This window comes from Mustela erminea, chromosome 5, assembly GCF_009829155.1.
Source record: "Mustela erminea isolate mMusErm1 chromosome 5, mMusErm1.Pri, whole genome shotgun sequence".
In the NCBI taxonomy this organism is placed as follows: Eukaryota; Metazoa; Chordata; class Mammalia; order Carnivora; family Mustelidae; genus Mustela; species Mustela erminea.
In genome coordinates, this window is record NC_045618.1 from 108,440,836 (window position 1) to 108,456,984 (window position 16,149).

Below are 16,149 nucleotides of genomic sequence, written 5' to 3' on the forward strand. Positions count from 1 at the left end.
CCTCCTTAGAATAAGTTAATTCTTTCCAAGAAGATCAAAATGTTTAACCATGATCTAGTATCAGCTGCTTTATCTGCTTTATCTGTTAAGGAGACAGTGGGATAAAATGGTTTTAAATGTTCCCTTCCAGTTTTAGGCTTCTGCATTATTAACCTTACTGTACTACCTGTATTGTCTTTACTCGGTATTCTCATTTTTTTAAAAGATTTTATTTATTTATTTGACAGACAGAGATCACAAGTAGGCAGAGAGGCAGGCAGAGAGAGAGAGGGAAGCAGGTTCCCCGCTGAGCAGAGAGCCCGATGTGGGGCTCAATCCCAGGACCCTGGGATCATGACCTGAGCTGAAGGCAGAATCTTAACCCACTGAGCCACCCAGGCACCCCACTATTCTCATTTTTTAAATAAAACATTTAAAATTTATTTTCTGTAACCACATATAGGATTGAATAATCTTAAGTGCATCTTAAAATGATGGGATTTTATCCCCTTGGTATTTATATAATTTCAATTAAAATTTTTTCCTATCTTTAGTTTGTTTAATACCTTAGCTTTTACAATTGGAGGCCAGTTAGGGACAAAATATATCAGGAGTAATCTTGGCTTGGATTTTACTTCCTTTTTACTTTTATGTTGATACATACCCAAAGCATAATCTAGGGATGAGAAAACTGTGTCTTACTAACTTTGAAATGACAGATGGAAATTCATTTTTTTCCCCAAAAGTAGAATTCAAGAAAACAGTAGGGTTCTTTTCTTCCTCTTAACCTTTTAAGGTAATAAAATAAGAAATCTAGGTTTACTGTAAAGAATTTTTATAATATTGAAGCATATTCTGCACATTTAAACTGTTAAAGCTTCTGATTTTCAGAATAAGTCATATGTAACTGATTAGAATGTGTTTTTACTTAAAATATTATACCAGCATGTGCAGAGTTATAACACATTGCCAAAAAATGTAGTCTGGAAGCAAAACAGAAAACTCAAAATAATGCTATAATTTTTTAAGTAAGAGGAAAATATTTTCTTTACACATGAAGATTTTGGGCCAAATGGTATTTAACCAACTAACTCACTAGACTGTTACAGCACTCTATTGTAGAAAAGCTTCAGTTTTGGTAAATCTGATTGCATTAGCATATTACTTATGATAATGGACATGGATTACTTTTTTCCCAAAGCGATGCTGTGATTTAGCTTTTGAAAGAAAGCTCAAGTTTTCTGTGGGCTTAAGTATTAAAAGTGCTTCTTAAAAACTTCAAATTGTTGTGCATTAAGCCAGGATTCTTGGCGTTTTTTCAGATTTTACTACTCATAGTCACTTCTGCCTTGAGTAGATATTTTATGAACCTGTTTTTACTTGCTAGAAAATAGAATTTTCCATAATTAAGAGAAAACATAAGTTATTTTATCCACTTGACTTTGTCTTTGCTTGTTATTGTTTGCTTTAGAGATTTATCTAAGTTATTGACATGATTTGGATTCCAGTGTATGAAATAGAGCTTTTGAGAAGGTGCTTTGAATGGAAAAATAAATATCTTACAAAAGATCTTGCTTTGGGTGTGTTTAGTTCTGTTTGAATTTCTTGTTTTTCTTTGCATTCATAGCTATATTCCATTTTATTATGTAGCTTTAAGTAAAAAAGTGGTTAACACTGAAAGTTTAGGTTATGAGATAGAGGATGTTAATCTCAAACCATTTTCAAATATACCTATTTCAGAAAATGCTCATTTATGCTTTAAATAAAGTCATTTTACACTACACATTATATCCCATCTCTCTGTTATTATAGGCATCTTCTGATTTCCAGGAAACCTTATCTTCCTTAGGGACTGATGTGCAGTCTGTCTTCCATTCAATCCTGTGCTGTTTTTCCTCTGCAGCTTCATAATATGTGGTGATAACTCTTTTCATATCCTTTGTATTTTTAATTGCCTTTTGTTATCATGGCCATTCTTTTTTTTTTTTTTTAAAGATTTTATTTATTTATTTATTTGACAGAGAGAGAGAGAGAGAGAGAGAGATCACAAGTAGGCAGAGAGAGGAAGGGAAGCAGGCCCCCTGCTGAGCAGAGAGCCCGATGCGGGACTCGATCCCAGGACCCTGAGATCATGACCTGAGCCGAAGGCAGCGGCTTAACCCACTGAGCCACCCAGGCACCCTGTCATGGCCATTCTTTAGGTCTGTATCTTAACTAGGAAAACCAGAATTTTTATTTAATTAAAAAAAACTATATACTCTGCTTACAGGTTTGGATGAGTTTTTAAAAAGTGATGACTCGGGACACCTGTCTGGCTCAGTTAGTTAAGTCACTGCCTTTGGCTCAGATCGTGATCCCAGGGTCCTGGGATTGAGTCCTGCATCAGGCTCCTTGCTCAGCAGGGAGCCTGCTTCTCTCTCTGCCTCTGCCTGCCACTCTGCCTGCTTGTGTGCACGTGCTCGCTCTCTCTCTCTCTCTCTCTCTCTCTCTCTGACAAATAAATAAATAAATAAATAAATAAATAAAATCTTAAAAAAAAAAAAGTGATGACTCTTTAGTGAGTAGATATTTATTTTGTTATCAAGAAACTTATCTGACAGGGGCACCTGGGTGGCTCAGATGGTTAAGCCTCTGCCTTCAGCTCAGGTCATGATCCAGGATCCTGGGATCGAGTCCCGCATTGGGCTCCCTGCTCATTGGGGAGCCTGCTTCTCCCTCACTCTTTGCCTGTCACTCTGCCTACTTGTGCTCTCTCTCTCTGTCAAATAAATAAATAAAATCTTTAGGAAAAAAAAAATTTACCTGACAGGGAACTTGTAACTATAAATAGCCAAAGTACTTACTTAGAGATAAAGTGCTATGCAAATTAGGAGGAGCAAAGAAGTAATTCTACTGGGCAATCCAGAGGAGGTAGAATCTAAGAAAACTCTTAAATATTTCAAACATAGAGAAGTATAGATAGTAATATTATTGTTATATATGTAATATATATTAAATATATAGTTCTGTCACCCAGAATTAACAAATGTTATTTTCAGAAGTTCTAAAGGTTAAAATTTCTCCTTTCCTTGAACAAAACAAAGGATTTAGAATGCTTAACCTTAGACTTCCCCTTCTACTTTCCTTGTTATTGTTAGCAGTTTGTGGCAATAGTAGTGGTAGTGGTGGTATTTTTGTCTCATCGTCTTTGTTCCTTATATCCTGCTCTTCCCTTTGGGGTTTAATTTTCTTCTTGTTGAAATATCCTTTGGTTCTTTCCTTTTTGGTTCTTTTAGCTCTAAATTCTTCATGTTTTCCTCACATAGTCTTCTACTCACTAATTTTTTTCTTCATCTATCAATAACCAACTGCTTAATCTGTCCATTGAGACTTTTATTCTAAGAATTGCCAAGAAAATGCTTGTTCTTTTCATTTTGTTGATTTTTTTGTCTTACGGCATCTATTTCTTTATTCATCTTTTCTAACATGAAATATGTTTCTTTCAGTTTTTCCTATCTGGGTGTGGTAGTCCTGCGATTGATTGTGTCTTCTAACTCTTATAAAAGAGACGTATTTCTTTTTTTTTTTTTTTTTAAACTGTGCATCTCTTTTTAGTAGGTGTTGTAGTCCCGTGAACCTTGGATTGAGATTATTTGCTTTGACCAAACTCCTGTTAGCTTCACTGGATCTTGACATACTGTTATTCTTAATTTCTTGGAAATGGAACAGACTTGGGTATTGTGATTTTTTTTTTTTAAATGTTTAATTCTTTTCAGTCCATGCCCCTAGACTTTGTTGTGACTATCCCAGGCCAGTGAGCAGAATATTCCCACAAGTTAGCTTATAGATGTGATGACATTTTGTAGATCCAAGTTATATGCAGGGAGCCAACCCCAGTTCTAGCTTCCTACATCTGAGAGGATTGAGGTCTGTTTCCTCTCACTGTGTGGGTATTGAATGACTGGTACCCAGCACCTTCCTGAACTTCCAAGCTCTGCTTATGCTCTGATTTTAAGTTCTTGTATAATTTCTAGCACCTGAGAGTTTCTTTTCTTGCTTTTAAGCTTAGTTTATTTTATTGTTTTTGTTTTGTTATTCCATATATAACATTTCTTCGTGACATAGTTAAAGCTTTTCATGTCTTTGTTCAGAATTGAGGCATTGACATGGCTTTGGAAGACAGGCAATGGTGAGGGCATTCCAAGATAATGAAATAGCTTGAACAAAGGTATGAAACAAGTAGTTATGATGCTTTCATAGAGAATAACTGAAAACCTCATGGTTGGTTTTGGCTTACATTCAGGGTACATGGAGACGATTAATGGGAGATACATTTGGAAATGTGGAGATTGGAATCATGTACAGTAGGCCTTGAGTGGTAGGCTAAGGAACTTGGACTTTATTCTCCATACAGCAGAGAGCCAATGAATGTTTATTTGTATGAGAGTGATGCATAGCTTTGCCCTAGGAAAATTAGTATGATAGCCAGGAATGGATTGGAATGGAGAGAACACCCTGGAAATAGGGAGACCGGTTAAGAGAGTATTAACTGTAGGACATGGAAGAGGAAACAAAGAGCTAAAATTAGGTAACAGTAGCAGCTTTGAAGATGACATGAGACATAAATAGATATTTGTAGAGAGATACTGTATATAGATTTCTCATTGGTGTGCAGGGGGAAGAGGGTTCCAAGATGACCCTAGGAGTATGTTGGAACTATTAAGAGAAATTAAGAAACACAGACAAAGGGCTAGGTTTGTAAAGGAAGATGAGTTCAATTATGAAAATACTGAATTTGTGGTGCCAGTGGGACACCCAAGTATGAAAGGCCACCTAAGCAGATAAAAATACTGGACTATAACAAAAAAGGGCAGAAGACCAAAAGATAAGATTTGTAGGTTTAGTAGAACAGAAGTAATAAATGAAGCTATACATTTCAGAGATAGTCAAGAATAAAGATGAGAAATGCCAAGAAGAAAACTAGTAATTAGGAAGCAAGTGGCAGAAGAGAAATTTGAGGAATCCTGTGTGAAAGTGGTAAGAGTGTGACCCAAATTATAGGCATTGTTATAGAAATCACAGGCTAAGAACGTTTTACAGCTGGAAGCTATCTCCAGATTTAGAGAGGTAGAAGAAGATGTTGAGGAGGATGAGGACAGAACAATGGTCACTTAATGATGAGAGTCAAAATACAGGATGTGAGAGGAAATAATGTAGCAATTTAACTTTTGAAATAAAACTTACTAAGCTGAACTAGTATTTGTGAAACGCAGATCTGTACATATGTCTATGTATATATAAATGTATATGTATATATGTAAATTTTTCCCATTGCCTTTTAATATAAAAGTATTAGCATCCTTGGATTATTATTCTGTTACTCTGTGATAAAAGATTAACAAGCAGGACTACTCCTTACCTTTTGTCTAATTTAAAAAATGTAAACAAAACTTCCACTTGATTCTTTATACTTAGGCTACAGCAAAATGGGGAGGAAAGAAGGCAACACTATTATTGTTGAAATAGATGTGGGAATGGACAGTACAGTCACAGAGTTGGGAAAGGAGAGGTATATATTAGTTAGCTGAAGGTAACACACTTTGAAAATTTATTCCTTGTGAGAGTATATACTTTGTATTAATAGTATCAAAGAAAATATGTAGGGTGGTCAGGCATATATACTTTATTGAATATCCGTTCTTCACCAGATGTATTACATACATTTTCTTGTAATGTTAGTCTGCATTTCTTCTAAATTACTATGAGGTATTATTGTCTCCCTTTTGCAGATGAGGAAATGATGATGGAAAAACTAAAGCACTTTGCAAATCATAATGTTAGTAATTGTACAAGGAGACATTCAAACCCAAATGTATCTGTTTCTAAAATCTTTGTCCTTTCTACCAAAACCATCATGTCCTTATGTACTTACGTGGGGTACAGGGAAGAAAAGGGAATGGTAGAGGGGAGAAGTCTGAGGTTGTTTATTTTTAACTTAGAGAGTTTGCACTCAGAAAAAAGAAAAAAAACCCCACACCAATAAGGAGAGTCCTTCTGCAAACTTAGGAGGGTGTTTAACTACCATTGGACAGACAGAGGAATTGGATTTGGTTTATACATCTAGACTGTTACCTTAATATTAGTCACAGAAAGCACTGTATGTTTCCTTTTGGTAAAGAAATAGAAATCTGCAGCATTATCATGGGGGAAAACTTTAGAGTATCAGGGCTTTGCGTGAGGTCTCCTTGACCACCTAACTGATTTCATCTGCCACTTAATTTTTGCGGCTCTAGTAGATAACTTTTTAACTACTGATCAATACTTAGACTTGCTATTTAGATGTATATTCTTCAAAGGTTTCCCTACAAATAAATCTGATTTTACTAACTTCTTCCATCTTAAATTAATATATTGATCTTGCTTATAAACCAGTACAGAGAACGATATGAATGTAACATATTGTAGTTTGTTTTGTTTTGTTTTAAAGAAAGCTTGTGCCCATGGGGATTGTGGCTGGGAAAGAGAGAGAAACTCTTAAGCAGGCTCCATACCTTTGGTGGGGCTTGATCTCATAATCTTCAGATCATGACCTGAGCTGAAATAAAAGTCTGATGCTTAACTGACTGAGCCACCCAGGCAGCCCACAACATATTGCAGTATTAAACATATTTTAAGATGAATAATTGTGTTTAACATGAATTATTACAAATGAAATAAAAATAGTAACATTTTATGAAACCAAGACCAACTAAGAATGGTTTGGTGTTCGCATGCAGATTATTTACTAGATTAGTGGCAGTTAAAGCTGTGACTATGCTCTTTTGCACTACCTTTTTTTTTTTTTTTTTGGTATTTCATACATAGAAAAAATATATAATACATATTTTACAAAGAGTAATAATAAAACAATTGCTGAATTGTTCCATTCTCATTGTTTCTCCCTCCTCTACTCCTTCATTTTGAATGAATTCCACTCATTAACTTAAGAGATAGAGCATAGGGCGCCTGGGTGGCTCAGTGGGTTAAGCCGCTGCCTTCGGCTCAGGTCATGATCTCAGGGTCCTGGGATCGAGTCCCACATCGGGCTCTCTGCTCAGCAGGGAGCCTGCTTGCCTCTCTCTCTCTCTCTCTCTCTCTGCCTGCCTCTCTGTCTACTTGTAATCTCTCTCTGTCAAATAAATAAATAAAATCTTTAAAAAAAAAAAAAAGAGATAGAGCATAACCAATGCTGTAGAAGTCCTCTCTGTGTGCATTTTTCTTCTCTTCATTGTGGTCCCACCTCACCTCACATCAGGGATTCAGTCACCCTGAATGGGCTGTTTATCATTTGCTTGCTTTCCCCCCACCCCCACTCTTTGGTCATATCTATATATTCCATGTGTAGTTTGCATTTCTGAATTTTATGTAAATGGACCATGCTGTACATATTTTCTGTAACTTACTATTTGTTGTTGTTTTTACTCAGCGTTATATGTGAGAGTAAACAGTGTTGATAACATGCATGAAGCTGTATGTCCTTTGTTTTCAGTGCTGTACAGTATTTATTTGCCTGTTTTCCTCTCTGTGGACATTTGGATTGTTTCTTTTGTTCTTTTGTTATAAGAAACACTACTGCTATAAATGCCATGAAGAGAGCCTCTGGAGCCTTCCTAGATGGAGAAATTTAATAGGTTTCCCATCTCTGTGTCTGCTATTATTATCTCTTCAAAATTACAAGAAGGAGTCAGGTACAAGTAGCAGGTTCTTACTCCTTTCCAAGCAATTTACAATCTACCTCCTTTGCAAGTCTATAAGAAGAGAGCGCATGAGGTATTGGTAGGGAATGGCAGTATTTGCATTTACCACACCTTGAACACATACCCTTCACTTCAAAATATCTTGCCTTCTGTATTAGTTGTCTAGAGAAACAGAACCAGTATGGGAGATAGATGGATGATGGATGGTAGATAGATAGAGAGAGAAAGAGAGAGAGAGAGATTTATTATTAGGTACTGGCTCATGTAATTATGGAGGGTGAGAAGGCCCATGATCTGCTGTCTGCAGGCTGGAGACCCAGGAAACCCAGTGGTGTAGTGCAAAGGCCTGAGAGTGAATGGTATAGATGTCAATTGAAGTCTAGATGCCAGTCTGGAGCACCAAAGGGCAGGAGAAGATCGATGTTCCACCTCAGTCAGGCAAACTGAATTCAACCTTTCTCGGTCTTTTTGTTATTCTCTGGTCCTCAATAGACTGGATAGCTCACTCACGTTGGGGAGGGCCATCTGCTTTCCTCAGTTCACCAATGCTAATTTCTTCCAGAAACACCCTTACTGACTCACACAGAAATGATTTACCAGATAATCTGGGCATTCTTTGGCTCACTCAGCGTAGTTTTATGTTTACACATAATATTAACCACCATGGTTTCTTTTGTCATATCACTGTATATTTCGTTCTCTAGGCCTTTGCCTTAGGCCCTTCTCTCTCTTCTCATTCTGTCTTCTCTCCCTAAATACTAGCATTTACATGATGGTTTCAAATACCATCTAACTACTAATAACTCCCAAACAGTTAATAACATCATCCCATAATTTTCTTCTTAGCACTTGGCCCATATACCCAGCTGCCACTCTGTATCTCTCTTCTATAATCACTTCAGACTTAAGTCCAAAATAAAACTCATGATCTTTCCGTTCTCTTCTCCTCCACCCCAGTTTGTTTCTCCTGCAGTTTTCTGTCTCTGTGAAGGTATTTTCCCTGTTCTGTTTGACTAGATAACCCGGAGTTGCTTTTGCCTTTACTTTCTTCTCCCCTTCTCTTGCCCCCATAACTACTAGTTGTTTGGGTATTTTTTGTTGTTTTTGTTTTTGTTTTTTAAGATTATTTATTTATTTATTTGACAGAGAGAGAGAGAGAGAGAACAAGCAGGGGGAATGACAGGGAGGGGGAGAGGGAGAAGCAGGCTCCCCACTGAGCATAGAGCCCATCTGCAGGGCTCCATCCCAAGACCCCGGGATCATGGCCCATGCAGCCGCTTAACCACCTGAGCCACCCAGGTGCCCCTACTCAGTTGGTTTTTAATTGCCTCGTGAAGCAGTATTTCTTTATTTCCTCTGCTGCCACCCTAATCCAGGTACCATGATCTTAAGCCTAGAATAGAGAAACTCTAAAGGGTCTTTAAATAATCAACTCGTGCTTTTCTCTCATCCACTGTGTAGCCAAAGTAGCTTACATTATCAGGTTCCTAACAGTAACTTTCCAGTGGCTTCCCATTGCCCTTTCAATAAAATTCATAATTCTCAAAATTTCTTTTGAATACTTTCTGCCAACATCTCTAGCCTCATCCTGAGCCACCTTTCCTGCATATTTCCAGTATGTGCTCCGGCTCCTTGCTGCTACGTTCTTTTCTTCACTGGGTTGCTAAATAACTCTTCCTCATCCTTTGGGTCTAAGCCATCCTTTGGGACTGTCATTTCCTTAGGGAGACCTTTTCTGAACTTGTTCATGTTGGCTTCCTTTTAATCTACACTGATAGAGCCCTGACTTTCTCATTCATAATATTCGTTATTTAACATCTTTCTTTCTCTGCTGAATTACAAGGTCCATTAGAACATGGAGTTTGCTCTTTGTTTTATTCTCAGAGTTGCTTCAATACCTGGCACATAGGAGACACTCAGTAATTTTTTTTTTTTTTTAAAAGAAGGTATGAACTGCATACATACAAATTTCTATATTTGCCTTTCCCACCCTTGGGGAAAAATTACCATACTGTCTTTATAAAGATGTGATGAAACTTCTGGCATGCAGCTGTTACTAACATGGAATTTATAGTAAAAAATTACATTAGACAAGCCAGAATGAGACACTAGAATTTTTAGGAACTTAGAAACTAGGATATTTATTTTTATGATCTCTATTGTATTTCTACCACAGAAGTGATAGCTCTTTCCTCCCTGGGATATACAAAATCTGTGTATGATTTGTTGTTTTTATGACTCTGATATGATTTGTTTATTTTTAGATTTTTCATGAAATTTTGCTTTCTTTCCTCTGATTATCTTGATTAAATTCATGAGTATCTTAATGTTTTAAGAATCAATAAGTAAAAGCATTATTTATACCATTTTTCTGCTTAATCTCACTTAAGCATATAAGAACAATACTGAAATTAGTCAAACATATTATAACTGAGATAAACATCTAACTTTGAAGAATATATTTAAGACTTATTGCTACCGTGCATTATCTGTTTTCATGGATCTTTTCAAGTTTATCTGATCACACCTGATTCCTGAGATACTCTTGTATTTATCTGTATTATACAGATGGAGTGTGTCCTTAGGGGTCTGTCAGTTGAGATACCCAGAACTACCAACAATATTGTTCATAGAGTATGTTACACTTAAATAGCTATATCTTTTATGCATTCAGTCATTTTTCCTTTCACTATGTAACTTTGGTAACAGCTACCCTGTCCTCAAAATGCCTAGTGTATTATTTGGTAGCAATAAATTGCACACTTCAGTTATAATTCAGAAAGGCTTATCTGAGCAATCTGTATTCAGCTGTACACTTGGGCACTGCATGTGGCTTTTAATTTCCAAATCTGAGCTTTGGTGTTCAGATGGTGTAAATGTCTGGAATAAATTGGTTACTAGATTCCCAAGTATATTAGTATAGATCTAAAATAGCTTTAATAATTAGTTTATTCAAGTTGTGTTCTCATTTGCAGGTTAGATAATGAAGTGAAGAGTAATCCCATGACTGTGGTTTGTGATATTTTGGTTTGAGTTCATGAAGCCTTGGTTGGTATTTTATAACCAAACTGCCCATAGAATTATGGACAGTAGTTCTGGCTTGAAGTCCTTTCCTGACCATTTATATTGGAGTATATGATTATCTGTTTCCCTGTGTAGACAGTTTGTCTGTTATTCTGTCATCATGATTAAGTTAGGACACCTGAGCACTAACCTCTGTTTTCAGAATATTTCTGCTTTTTAGTGATAATTGAGCATACTGTTGTTTGTCTTTAAATCTGTTGAGATACATTTCACGTTGTTAATGTAAATCTTTTATAGCCTTAGCTGAATACAGTAGCTCTTGGTCTTGACATCTGAGATCAGCTGGTTCATGTCTCTTAATGGCACTTAGATTTGAATTTTGTAGGCTGGGAGGCAGAACTACTTGGAACTGGTCTGTTTAATGCATGGTGGCTTTAAATTCAGGCTTAAAAATGGGCCCACTTATAAAAAGAAGGTCTTAATCTGTAGAGTTCTCTCTAGAGCAACACTATGAAGTTAAAAACTGTTGGACTCTTTTTTTTTAACCGTCCATTGGTCCTGGTAATTTGAGGTGAAGGAAACTAATACGAACTTAACATTTTCATTTCAGTTTGAATTCCAAGATTCTTTGATTCTCTAGAGTCAAAGTGTTTCAAGGGTTTTCATGAGGAAGTTATGACTGGAGGGGAAGAGTGCTGCCTCTCGGTCTTGAGTGACAGCCCCTGCCCTCTGCCCCTAGCTGAGAACTCAAAGCATTGTTGAATAGCACTAAAATGAGCTGAGTCCAAGACTTTAGCCAGATGGTCGATATAGGGCTTTTAAAGGAAGGGAAATAGTAAAAGAGTAATCTCAGAGGAACTCTCTTATGTTAAAGAACTGAGAAAATGAAGTCTTTCTGAAGCTAAGTGTAAATTATACCACCTTCTTTGAGAGCAAAACCTGCTAAATGTAACAGAAGAAAATGACAGTGCAGAAAATCAAAGTTCAGGAACAAACTTTCAAGTGTGGTTTTTGAATGCTTAATCCTCTCTTACTCCTCTCTCAGGATCCATTGCGTCCTTTTCCTCCCCCTCCTCAACTCTGTTTGAAAGGGATTTTGATGGGTAATGGCAAAGGAAGGCAACTTTAGACAGAGTATAAATTAGGGCACAAGATACCTTTGTAAAGGAATTATCTTAGACATGCTTTTGAAAGCATACTTTTTTTAAGTCATTAAGAAAATAATCAAAGGTACGATTTGTAAAGCTTTGAGTTTATTCTGCTTTCAGTAAAAATAAGGTATAGATACCAAAATAAGCAAACCCTTTTTTTCTTTCCTCGTTTCTGCTTATAAGATTTACAGGTATTTAAAATAAACCCATGAAAACAGAAATACTGTCCTGGGATTGGCTAAGTAGTCAGAGCAATTACCTCTAGGCTCCGAAGTCCAACTGAGCTTGACTTTTGGAAGTAAATTTGGCTAAGACTTCTTCCTCATTCTGTTCTTTAAAGGTGTACATGAAATGATACTGACCTTTGCCAGAAACCCCAGGAATCCTATTCAGTGATGTACTTGTAATGGTCATGAAAGAATTAAAACAACACAGATGTGGATTAATGGGAGAAAGTAGGCAAAAATGCTAAATTCTCATTGTGTGGTTTCAATGTGGCAGATCCTTTAAAATACTTCAGTGTACCACAATAATTAAAGGGTTTAAGAACATTAAAATACCTAGAAAATAAAAGCCAACAGTTGACTAACGAGAATGAACTGTGTTTTACTTTTTTAAATTGGAATTAATGTAGGTTGCCATGGTGAAAATAGATTGAAATATTTAACAGTAACCGTTTTGTGCAGCCCTAGAGATCAAAAACAGTAATGTAAATAAGTAGGTCTTTAAAGAATATACTCACAGGCATGCTTAATGTAAATGATTGCTAGAAGAGAAATGCATTTTCTTCAGTGCTACACAAAGAAATTTTAATTTACTTGATTTTGGCAGCAAGAATCTACAACTTAGCATTAGCAACTAAAATTTTAAAATATTTGCTCATTGCTCTGGATTATGACTGTTTAAGAATTACTATTTTCAAACACTAATTAATCATTTTAAATAAACTTTTTTATACATTTATGGCATCAATGAGTATGACTGTTTATTACATTTTACCTATAAAAAGTTGAACTGTTTTATATACTCTTTATGGAAGCAGTGCACAGTCATAAATTAAAAGATGCAACTGTTTTGGATATTTTACTGGTGGTCCTGTGTTTTCCTGCCAGCAGTGCAGCTGTTTCAGGTTTCTCAGGATAACATATAAAAAGCTGTATGTACACTGCAAGTTTATGCTTGAATTGCCAAGCCAGAGATGGTATGACTCAACTTTCCCAGAAGCAAGTTGTACCAAAATGTGATGAATCAAAACAACCAGTTGCACAGTGGTTTGTATTACAGCTATGAAAAACAATTCTGTTTATGATAGTTGGCTTCTTAAGGTTAACAGACATTCTCCTGTGGTACCCGAGCTTTACCATGAGTGAACAGCCATTGGAGCTAAGGCTGTGCTTTTGAGGGTCTGAGAAAAGGAAAAAGGGTAATATGGCGGTATCTGGTGTATGGGTAAAATTTACCTGGAAACTCATACTAGGAATGGAATGTTTCATTTCTAAGATACCTGTAAAAATATTACTAAATATTACTTATTTGTGTGATAGTTATTGAATTCTCAGTGAACAGAAATTGATTTTATCCTGTTCCAGGTTTATTTTTAGATGTCTGAGATGACTTATTTAACTTACATAATTTCTCGTGCATCATAATATTAACAGTGGACATTTTATTGTGTCCTGGGATGTAATAAGCAGATACTTTCTTTGTGGTAGATTTGGTGAATCCCTGTTTACGTTCAGTGGGACCTAAGTTTCTATCAAGAGTTTGACAATGAAATTGGTATGCATCCCACCAAGGTTTATAAGATGGGATGTAGAGAGAAAATACTAGAACTTTTGTTGAAATATTTTTATCTCCTCCTTTAAATATTTATATTTTATAATATACTTCTTTATATTATATGTAATTATATACTGTATAACTGTTAATACAATAGGTATATGGTTTATAAATAAGTACACAAATTTTGGAGTAGCACGCTCAAATATTTTTACTGCTATAAGTATACTATCAAAAGTTGGCGGGGGGCGCCAGTGGGTTGAAGCCACTCAGGTCATGATCTCAGGGTCCTGGGATGGAGCCCCACATCGGGCTCTCTGCCCAGCAGGGAGCCTGCTTCCCTTCTTCTCTCTCTGCCTGCCTCTCTGCCTACTTGTGATCTCTGTCTGTCCAAAAAAAAAAAAGTTTGTGGGGAAGCCAGGGTGGCTTAGTCAGTTAAGTATCTGACTTGACCTCAGCTCAGGTCTTGATCTCAGGGTCATGAGTTTGAGCCCTTTACTAGGCTCCACACTGGGCATGCAGCCTACTTAAAAAAAAAAAAAAAAAAGTTTGTAGATCATTGCTCAGTAAATATTAATTTCCTTTCTCCTTCACTTTTCCCTTTCACCCTTGGCAGAGAAGCAAAGAATTGAGTTAACACCTTGATTTGTTGTAGTGTGAATAAATTATAGCCAATTCTGGGAGCTTATCCTGTGTCTTACTTTGACCACTTTTTCTATTTGGCCTCTTACATTGCCATATATTTTTTAATCACACAACCTTATTAAACATGGATACAAATGAAAAACAGACTTGTTATTATGTTAGAAATAAGTTGCTCATGCATCAAGACTTTGACACACAGGAAGTTTGAATGAATGAGTAGAAAAGTTTCCAAGTTATTAAAATGTTCTGGTACCTGATTTATTCATTTGCCATAACCGTAATTCTAAGGCGGATGAAGCTCCTTTACTTCCTGAGGCCTGAAGAAACAATGTGGTTTCTTAAACTAGGCATTGAAGCAGAGCTGGAAATATTTGTTTTCCAACAGTGCTGTTAGTCATGCTAATAAGTTGACCTTCTTTGGCTAAGATTGTCCCATATTTTAGGTCTCTTTACCTTTATCAATCTAGAAAGGTTTAATTGCTAAATAATATATATATATATGATTGAAGAAAAATGGTACACTGTCTTTTGAGATCAGTTCAGAAGACTTTTGTATTTACTAATTGGGACTGTTGAACTCAGGCTGTCAGAGATTTCTTGAGCATGTAATTTTCTAAGGGTTCACTTCCTGTGTAGAAGGAGACAATACATTTTTGTAATGCTGAAGTATATTTGAAGTAACTAGTATATTCTCTTCTCCCTCCTCCTTTGAAGTATTTATTTTAGAATATATTTATGTAAAGTATTCAATATTTATGTAAAAATATTAATACAATAGTATTATGATACCAGGTGTTTATACCAGGTATGATACCACCCCAGGAGGTGGGGCACCTGGGTGGCTTAAAGCTTCTGTCTTTGGCCCAGGTCATGATGCCAAGGTCCTGGGATCAAGCCCTGCATTGCGCTGTCTGCTCAGCAGGGAGCCTGCTTCCTCCTTTCTCTCTCTATCTGCCTCTCTGCCTGCCTCTTGTGATCTCTGTCAAATAAATAACTAAAATCTTAAAAAAAAAAAAAAAAAGAAAAGAAAAGAAAAAGAGTATGCAAGGAGGACAGTAGCAGTTAGGTACCCAAACAACAACCAATAAACTAAGTTCTGAAAATTGGGAACAGTGAACATTTTAATAGCAAGTATTATTTTTGAAACCTCCTTAAGAGCTGTTTTTAGATCTTAATGTAATTTGCTTTATAATTTTGTTTAACAAACTGGTTTAGGCACTTTCTATATATAGTCAGTGTGTTTCTTTAAAAGGTAATAATGCATTTAAGAAGTCTGAACATTTCAGTCTCAGAATTCTGCTTTAAAATATGAATCAGTTTTATTATTATTTTTTAAAATGTTACCAATTTATATGTGCTTTCTGTGTCACTGTTACACTTTTTGTTTTGTTTTAGGTATTTAAACCATGTCAGAGCTGCCTCTCCACAGGACCTTGCTGGAGGCTATACTTCTTCTCTTGCTTGTCACAGAGCACTACAGGATGCATTCAGCGGGCTTTTCTGGCAGCCCAGTTAACCTTTATTTCTCCTTTATAAGATTTGGACCTAGGAGCCGAACCAGGGAGCTAGCAAAAGAAAAGCAGACGTGTAAAAATATAGCCATGTGCAGCTGCCCAGCAGCAGTACACCAACTAGCAGCTGTGTTAAAGTATTTATAAGAGAAAATTTCAGAACTAAGTTGAGCAATACGGTGGATAAATATATGTGAAAAAGATTTATTTTTTACTTATATTTTTCTGAGAGGGATTGAAGCTGTAAACTTTATCTGATGGAAGACATGAATAATTTACCTATGTATGCTTGAGGTTGACAGACTTGTAAAATCTTTTTAAAAATAAAGCTAGACTTTATATGAA

The 16,149-nt window shown here is 36.1% G+C and overlaps 1 protein-coding gene across 1 annotated transcript in view; it reads left to right on the forward strand.

Annotated features, from left to right (window-relative positions):
• Nucleotides 1-16,149, forward strand: part of MNAT1 (MNAT1 component of CDK activating kinase) — a 204,189-nt gene extending 188,040 nt beyond the window's left edge. Inside the window, exon 8 of the mRNA XM_032344409.1 lies at nucleotides 15,689-16,149. Within this exon, the coding sequence (XP_032200300.1) occupies nucleotides 15,689-15,809 (121 nt within the window). The 3' untranslated portion in view covers nucleotides 15,810-16,149. The remainder of the gene's footprint in view (nucleotides 1-15,688) is intronic.